At 33.3% G+C, this 9677-nt stretch overlaps 1 protein-coding gene across 1 annotated transcript; it reads right to left on the bottom strand.

The window, feature by feature from the left end:
* Positions 1 to 481: 481 nt before the first annotated feature.
* Positions 482 to 1311, bottom strand: LOC143562061 (uncharacterized; the record flags this gene model as incomplete). Its single annotated transcript, XM_077049979.1, has 1 exon — positions 482 to 1311. A coding segment is annotated over exon 1 (764 nt), but the record flags the coding sequence as incomplete, so codon positions are not given.
* Between the last annotated feature and the right edge of the window lie 8366 nt (positions 1312 to 9677).

The following is a 9677-nucleotide window of genomic DNA, read 5'->3' as shown; positions in this document are numbered from 1 at the left end:
ACATACCTTAGAGATTAAATTCCAAAAGTAGCTCGTGCTGATAACGTGTTGTGAAATAAACCTAATAGCTAAAGAATAAGAGAGAAAACATGTAGGGAGAAAATGAGAGATTTTATTAATTATATGTGTTTTACAATGAGGTATAATAAGATGTATATATAAGAGAAAATAACTTAGACAATAAGCCTAATCTATATTAGGTATTGATAATCATCATAATATATATTTATAACAATCTTAGCATACTATTTTTTACTCATTCTAAGCTCTGAAATTTTAAGTTTTAAGAAATTACCAAAAGATGTCTTTACCTAAGTCTAGTTATTCATAAATTGGGAATACGTGGCGATCCAACTCACTCATCGTTTAAGTTCACGCTACACAAACTTTAATTCATATAACTTTCATTTAATTATCCATTAAAAACATATTAAACGAGCATTTCCAATTCCCTGTAAGTAAAAAAAAAAAAGAAAAAAACAAGGACAAAACGGTCTCCTCGTCGTCTATGTCGTAACCGAGATCCGCCTCAGCTTTCTGAGCAGCATCTTCAACGATCTGATCTTCAACATAATCAACTCCCTCAGCTATAGCCAAACCACCCAACAGCCCAGCCGCGGCACCAACCGCCAGTCCAGTCCCCATCCCATACTTACTCTTATTTTCCTCCTCTTTATAGCCGCCGTACGATGGCTGTCCATATTGAGGAGGCGCACCACCGTATGGGGAGTACGGGTACCCAAAAGGCGGGGCCACATATGGGTAATTTTCCCCGTACGGTGGTGGGGCAGGTTGGTACTGCGGTGGTGGTACCCCGTAAGGGTCCCGCGCATGATAGCGCGGTTCCCTCACTGCTACCTTCAACTCCAGCTTCCCATGCGGACGGCCGGAGGGACGCTTTAGCCTTACACTAACCGCGAACACCTCTCCGATTCCAACCTCATCAACGATGTCCTTGAGTTTAAGCTTGGCCGACCCGATTAACGGCTTGGTGTCCTCGGCCGCGTCAGCGTGTACGATGTCGATGTAGAGAGTGGACTCCTCGATCGGGTCGGTGAGTGGGATGACGAGAGTTTGATCCCATACGGGCGACTCGTCTCCCTCTTCATCCACCCGAGTAGAGCATTTGTTTTTTGGGTCCACCCAAACAACCGCATACGGCCTGAGAGGGCCGTGCCGCCAGTTGACGTTTTTGAGGTTTTTGGCGGAGGAAATCGTAACCTCTAGTTCGTAACGCGCAGACATGATTAATGATCCACCGGTGAAGGTTATGAAATGTTACGGTGGAGGGTGGATGGTATATATAGTAGTTGCTGGTTTGTATTATTAAAGAAGGATATCTCGAGGATAATGCTTCGAGTGAGCATAATTGTCGTGTCCAATTACGATTTTATCCTTCAGTTGACAAGAGAAATTTTATTTTAATATAAGTTTGACCTCAAGAATATGGATATTAATATAAAAGAGTGGATTTCCAAGCAACTATCTCCTCTTATTTTTCATCAAATCTTTTTAAATTGCCACATTATATTTTGGTATTTTTAATTTTTTTCCTTTTCATTAATATACTTTTCATCAAATCTCTTTAAATTACCACATGATATTTTTTTATTTTTTCCTTTTCATTAAAATACTTTTCATCAAATATCTTTAAATTGTCACATGACATTTTGGCAATTATTTAATTTTTTCCTTTTCATTAAAATAGTTTTCACCAAATCTTTTTAAATTGTCACATAACATTTTAGCATTTTTTTTATTTTTTTTTCTTTTTATTAAAATTAAAATTTCATTCACATATAGTGGGTTCTGTAAACAACCAGACTCTATCAAATGCAATTTCATTTATATCCTTCAGGCTTAAACCTAACAATTCCTATTAGCCGATGTTCTTAAGGTTTAACATTTTTCCATTATAATTTTGTGTCATTATTGGGTTTTTTTTTCAATTTTGATGAATACATTTATACATATACAGTAAGTGTGTAATCTTTATAGGAACAATGGGAACAATGCGACATAGTGAAACCAAGTATTGGGTGATGTTCAAGTAATGATATGGTTCTTTAGAGTGTAATATTATGAAATATCATAAGACTTCAAATGTTAAATAAATAAATTTATCCAGACCTCTTGACCCCTTTCATTGGACCCTTTTGATTTACAACTCATCAAAGAGCTTACAGAACTTACCATAGGCAAATTTTTTTTTGCCTCCTCATTGTCTCAATTATTATATTTACTATTATCTAATCAAGATCGGTATGTACGGTTATTGTTTTGTGTTCGATTTCTTTAGAAGCAATCAATTCTTGGGTGATGTTCAAGTAATCGAATGTGTTTTGTATTAGAAAAAGTAATTGAATATTTGTGCATTTAAGTTGCACCATCTTTATTCATGTTATGTTTTCAATATTTTTTTAAAATAAAATGTTGTTATATTAAGACAATAACATGTGTACCTTTAGTCTTTTACAGTTTGTTAATCTTTTTAGGTTGATTACAGTGGTTAAAATGCTCTATAAAGGTTTTTCCATTTGGTAAAGAAATCATCATCTTTGTATCAACCAATATACTTTGAGACGTTTTTAAAATTAAAATTGTAGCAATTTTTTTTTAAAAAAAAAAATTGAACTTGAATGATGTTTCACATTTTTATAAGAATGCAAGGGTGAGGATAAGCACCCATTTAGAAAATAAATATGTTAGTATTTTGATGTTAAAACTGATTAATTTAGGTATATGAAAAGAATTAGTTTTTCGTTCAACAAATGGAGTTGGGGTCTGTATTCTTGTGGGAACGTAGCGCGAGAGCATTATGTTCATGCTCTTGGCTCTTCTTTCATAACAGTTGGAATTACAGCTGATTTTTCAGCTTTTTGTTATGTTGAGCCGACAAACCATTGCCCTTCAGCTGGAGGCGCGTATAGTTATTTCTACATTATGTTGGTGAAAGGTATATTCTTTAATATAATACTTATTCATATTGTAAAACTTTAAATGCATACATCATTATTATTTTGTAATGCTTCAGTCTTTCTAGGATAATCAGCTGGGTTTTGATTTTCAAATATACAATGATGTGTATCGTAGTCGCACGTGGCATTTCTTTTGATCCGTTGCATGCGTTTTACATTATTAAAGAATAATTATATGTAAACTGATTTTCAGCATTTGATATCAAATATTATGTTCTTCCTTCAAGCATTGATCTTTGGAGGCTCATATGGTATAACAGCTTTTTCAACATTTTGTTCCGGTGCATGGGATATCATGTGTTGGAATCAAGGAGGTATTTATAAAAATGAGTATTTATTAATTATTATTATTTTTATTTTTATTTTTACTATTTTGTTTCTAAATAGTTTTTTTTAAATAAAATGAGTATTTATTTATTAATTTAATTTTTACAAGTTATTTGTTCAAATCATATTTTCAGAGTTTAGGACCTTTTTGGGCCTTTTTTATATGGTTTTTTGTTGATTTTTAAGATTTAGTTTCGATAGAAAACAATCAAAGTATTAGACAATTTTAAGATTTAGTCTCTATGAAAGCTCCTAATAGAAAAATTTAAAGTTTTGTAATGTTTGTTAACTACTACAAAATACTAATGTCTATTATGTGTATCATATTGGTAATTTTATGAGATTAAATGTTTGTAATTGTTTATATTATCATTTTTTATTGTTTTTATTTTATTATTACCCTGTGTACTACTCCGTACATGTGTTTGTGTTTTATTTTTTTTGTTATATAATTTTTACTAACCCGTGTGTCACATGGGTTCTAACCTAGTTTATATATATAAAAGTTTATATTAACGATATATTTGTTTAACTTTGTTAGTTCTAACTTTCATTTTTATTGATACAAGTAAATTCATCCATATCGTTATTATTAATTCACACTGATTTCAGTTGCTTTTAAATTCATAAATATTTTTATTTCACTTCTAAACATTATTGTGTGTAAATTGGAGTGAAACTGAAATATAAAATTATGCGAGGAAATTGTTCGTACAACATAATTAAAAGCTTTGATGTGTCATTGTTACATTGTCAGCATAAGTTATCGTGAGCTCATAAACTATAGTTTAAAGTATTATAATTAAATTTTGCTTATTGATCAGAATAATAGTGCTTATTATAGGATGTTAAAAAAACTAAAAGATACATATCAGTATAAAAGATGTAGTTTTTAATTATTTATCACTGGAAAGTTAATATTTGGTTTGAAATTTATTCTCATAAAATATTACTAGAAGGAAATTAAGGGGCTGTTTGTTTTTCCTCGAAAGCTCTTCCACGCCACTTTCCTTTTCGTCGCGCAGAACACGCGCAGAGGTTTTGGTCTGCAGTGTGTTTGTTTTCCCGAAGAGATTTTATTAAAAATCTCTTCGCGCCCTCTTCTTCTAGAAGTGTTGTTCCCACGTCTTCCCACCTCTTCCCACCTCTTTATTCTTATTTTTTCATTAGACAAAGCTCTCTCAAACCCTCCTCTCAAACCCTAGCCAAGCTCCACCCTCTCTTCTCCTTCTCTTTGCCTCCTCCACCTTCTACCCCCACCGCCGGCCAGCCTCCACCCCCACCTCCGGCCGCTGCACCCCACCCCCACATCCGACCGTCAAGCTCAAGATCTGCCACCACCGGGCACCACCTGTCCACCACCGTCAAGCCCAAGATCTTCCACTACCGGGCACCACCTGTTCACCCGTTTGTCAAGATCCAAGCTCCAAGATCTAAGCTAAATATATGTAAACATTATAATTTATTTTTCAATTTCGGTTTCACCATGTTTTAGATCTGTAATCTTGTAATTTGTCCGATTTTAATGAGAAATTACATGTGTTTGTTTCAATTTTGAGTTCAATTTGATTAATTATTGTGTTTTGTTTTGTTAAAAAGTGTGAGAATTATTCTCCTGCAAGTTTTCCGGCATAGTCTCCGGCAACCCCTTAGCGGCGACGGCATGGTGTTTTCCGGCATTTATATGTTAAACGACTTTTTTATTTAAATTTCATCTTATTTAAAAATTTTGGTTATATTTTAGAAGTCTGCAGACGTTAAAAAACAAACAATCTTCTTCTTGCAAACTGCAGAGGTTTGGTCCACCTCTTCTGCTACAGATGTTGGTAGATGTGGTTTCGCAGACTTCTGACATTTTACCTCTGAAAAACAAACAGCACCTAAGTGACAAAAAAAAAAAATTAAGCGTGCATCGGATAGCCATCGGCCACGTGGCATGAAAGTGATGGGTGTGGTTTACCTCAAACGGGTCATCCAAGGAAGGTGGTGATGGCCATTGGCCACGGCTTGGACACGGCATTCACTTTGCCTCACTCAGAATTAAAAATATTGTATTATATATTCTTTTATTACGCCCTGCTTGAGGTGCGCGCATATTATGTATATATGTGTAAACCCTCGGGTGGGCAAAAGTGAAATTGCACTAATTTTGACGTTATTTTACTAATCTCGTGAAAATAACGTTAAAAGTGGCGGAAGGTTAATCAGACATCATGTGGTGGCGTTGATAGCCGAAAGACGAGGGTACATGCACCAATCAGCCGGTATCCCGATGATTGAGTGCTATGTGCTTTATGTCCAAGGCTTAATGCAAAACTACTATCGAGCCGGGGGTCTCACCGGAAGCAGCCTTTCTATCCCTATGGGGTAGAGGTAAAGCTGTCTACATCTTACCCTCCTCAGACCCTAACATAGCTTTGCTATTGGTGGGATATACTGAGTACGATGATGATGATGATGATATTCTTTTATTCCTCATGTTTTTCTCTACTTTTTTAAATGAAAACATATAAAACTAGGTTAAGAATTTTTCTCTGTGTAATAAAATAACAACTCAATTTTTATGTAACTAATCTTTCTAATAATCACACATGATTAGAAACTAAAACAGGAAAAAAGTAAAATAAATAAGAGAAAAACTAGATGAAAAGATAATATAAATACACAAAGAAACAACATTTAATTTATTTATATAGGGTCAATTTTATAGAATAGTAAGTTTCAAAAGTATTTCAATTATGTTACTCAACCTTAAAAAGTTTTTAATTAAATCACTCAACTTTCATATTTTATTAAATTAAGGTTTTAAAATTTTTTTAGTCTTTTTCTTTTTTGTTTCACATAGGAAATCATTTCATTTTTTTATGTTGACGTTGAGTGGTGACGTGAATTTTATTTTTTATTTTTTAATTTTAATATAATTAACATTATTTAAGATTTTCTAAATTTAACTACATATATTGCAAATTCCGACCCCCACATCTTATCATCCATTTATTTATTTCTTGACACACAAAAAAATCAGTAAGACTCTATATGAAGATTTAGTGACCCGATTTAGGATAAACATGCATGAATGACCTAATCGAAACACTTTTGAAAATTGGTTAGTATATTTGTTTACATTTGGTTAGTACAATCTATCCATACCTTTATATTTTTATATTACCCTTTCTTAATCAATTTATTAACCAAGTCACTAAAATATATCGTGTTTTACTGCAAGAAGATTGACATCATCCCTTCCGGCTATAGACATTTAAAAGTTGTGTGTTGTTATTGAAGCCATCCCCTGAATTCATTCAATAATTATCGTGTTATGTAGTGCTAACTGGAGGTTAACTGTACACTCGTTGAAGCTCATGTTGAAATCACTAGAGCCTGTTGTGGTTCAGGTGAACGGAGACATCAATGATATTTGTTCTTTTTTCTAAAATTAAAAACAATAATGCAAATCGAAAAACATTTTTATAATAAAAAACATTAAACATCTTTAAAAATAAGAAAAACATAATAGAATACAAAATTATTCCCTTGCTACGCCTCTTCCTATATGTCTTTGATCTTCTTTGATTTCCTCTAGAAGATGTTTAAATACCACTCGAAGATTTGGATCTAGGTTGCTAAAGTTCTTGGTAAGAAAGTCCAAGTTCCTCAACCTTTGTTTAAAAAGTTTCTCCTCCACCGCCACTACGACGCTACTCGATATTTTATGAAGGTCTTCGCCAAATTCTGAATCGACATCGTTAGGTTATTTTTCTCCTGCCCCTTCCGATTGATCGATGTAGGACTTGTGGTTGATCTTTTTGTAACATTTGTCAATTTTCAGACTCGAAAACTTGGCTCGTTTAAAAATTTTCTTGTTACTATTATATTTTGTTTATTAATCAAACAATTGTTATTTAATAAAGACGATGAATTATTATTTAACTTTTATTCGTTTAACGAATTTGAACTATTAATTAATTTCAAAAACCACCTTGAAACATGTTTTATCTTATTCTGCCTAGCCAACCTTACTTTAAGGAACAAATGACAAATTTTCAAATTTATTATTGTTATATATTCCTTCTTCTTTCTTCTCCCCGCCATCGGCCAATCTCCTTCTTATGTTGATTTTTCAATTCACAAAAATTAAGCCGGAAATCACGAAGGTAAACTAATCTACACATTTGCCGGTCATCGTGTAATCATAGAAGTTGACATATATTTGACATTCAATATTCATTAACAAGAACTGCGGTCTAAACTGACCTGAAAACACTATATATGCACGATCTTAATTCAATAAAACGATCCTACATCATCCCCTTAGCTTTCTGAACCAGAGCCCTAACTTAATTGTGAAAATCCATGGTTGATTCTTTATGATTGATCTATTCATTGATATGATCGTGTTATAGCTCAACTATGTTAACAGTGCGTAGTGTGTGTGTTGAGAGAGAATTTGGACAGAGTAACGAGGCTCAAACGATATAAAATAAGAACTGGTTAATAATTCAATAACTTACGGGGTATTTATAGGAGACAACCCATTTGTTAGACACGCCTACCGAATGAACATCCATTCGCTAAGTCATTCATTATACAACCCATAACGAATGACTCTCATACTTTAACATTAATTCGTTAAACAACCTTAACGAATGAAGTACAAAACACGCGGCCTCATTTGTTATTATAATCTTAACAAATGAGCCTTACATAATATTACCAAAATACTCCAATACATTAAACTAATCTTTCAAAAACGTTAAGCAAAGACCGAGACCCCAGACGATGTATCAACAGACTCCCCCTTGTCTCGAGCTTTGTAGTCTTCAACTCTTGAATCTTCTAGTCTTCCAATCAGCACATTTATGTTTTCCAAATGCATGACAAACTCTAACGACTCGTTGGAATTGCATAGCCAGCTCGTTATCTTTTTTATAGGCCCATTATTTACGCCACTCTTGTCTTAGGCATAACCGTTTGCTCGTCAGATACATGCATACCCGGTTTATACTCTATTTGTATACTAACTCAAAATGTTTTGGAATGATTTTGATTAATCAGAAAGTACGAGGTTAAAAGTGTAATATCATTTAGTTTTGTGTATTTATTGTCATTTAGGAAAGTATAAGGTTCAAAGCGTAAATATTATAGTTTAGGATGGTTATTGACATTAATGAAAGTATAGGGTTTAAAGTGTAAATATTATAATTTATGATATTAATGATAACTTTATGAGTTTTTGAAGATCATAAGAATATTCATAGTTATTTATGGAAAAATTATACTTTTGATCCAAGATCTTGAGAAAATAATCGTGATTTCTTGAAATAACATGATCATCATAATCTTTAAAGCAAAAAATTAAGGGTTTTATTAACAATTTATGATGATCATGGTGAGAGTATATGAACAACTATGAAGATTCAAATGAAAACTCAAGAACATAAGAACAAATAAGAAGAAATTCATAATAGAAAGCAAACATGTATAAAAACAACAATGAAAAGAAAAATAATTATAAAGACTTACTTGTTTATGCTTAGAGAGAAAAGAGAGAATGAGATTTGGTGTGAAAAATAATAAGAATGGGAGCCTCTATTTATAATGGAGGTAAGGAGGCTTGAATACAATCGAGATAGTGTAAGTCCCGAATCTGGATCAGTACAATTATGATATCAATATAACAAGTATAGGTGCGGAATACCTATACCCGGTGATTCAAGAACACAAATCAATAAAGTAAAGTAACACAGAGTTGCTTCAAAACACACGAATATTAACAATACGTCTGGTGCTTAAGCACTTACAATATGCAATCACAATGACTTGGAATGAACAACTCTCTAGTTCTGCTCATTCTCTGCTCTCGTGAACAACAGTAAACCCTATACACATATTCTGTATATATAGGGAAGCTAACAACCAAGCCCAAGTAAAGCCCACTGTAACACCCCGTAACCGCAGCGGAAACGTAAACGGGATGCAACAGACACCTCTGATATCAACCACATTGTTTATAAAGAAAACTGAATGCATTAATATACTTCAAATTACATTATCTTGTATTCCATTACCGTCTAGGTGATACACACATCACACACTACGATACATAATTCTATTTATTATAATGTATCCTAACATCCCGCACGCAAATCTTACACACATTAAGCACTTAGCACGTAAGCAATCACTTCATCTTAATTGTACCTGAAAAGCATGTGAGAAAACGGGTCAACTACGAATAGTTGGTGAGTTTCACAATTTTAGTAAACCATGATAAATCCATATCATAATATAATATTATCTGGGGACACTGTTAACCCAGTACTGTACTCACTCCGGGGACAATGTTAACCCAGAAACACTTTTTGGAACCCC

This window comes from Bidens hawaiensis, unplaced genomic scaffold (genome assembly GCF_021521415.1).
Source record: "Bidens hawaiensis isolate Kalapana, Puna unplaced genomic scaffold, B.hawaiensis_p1.1 tig00020899_1, whole genome shotgun sequence".
In the NCBI taxonomy this organism is placed as follows: Eukaryota; Viridiplantae; Streptophyta; class Magnoliopsida; order Asterales; family Asteraceae; genus Bidens; species Bidens hawaiensis.
This window is presented reverse-complemented; position numbering and strand designations above follow the sequence as displayed.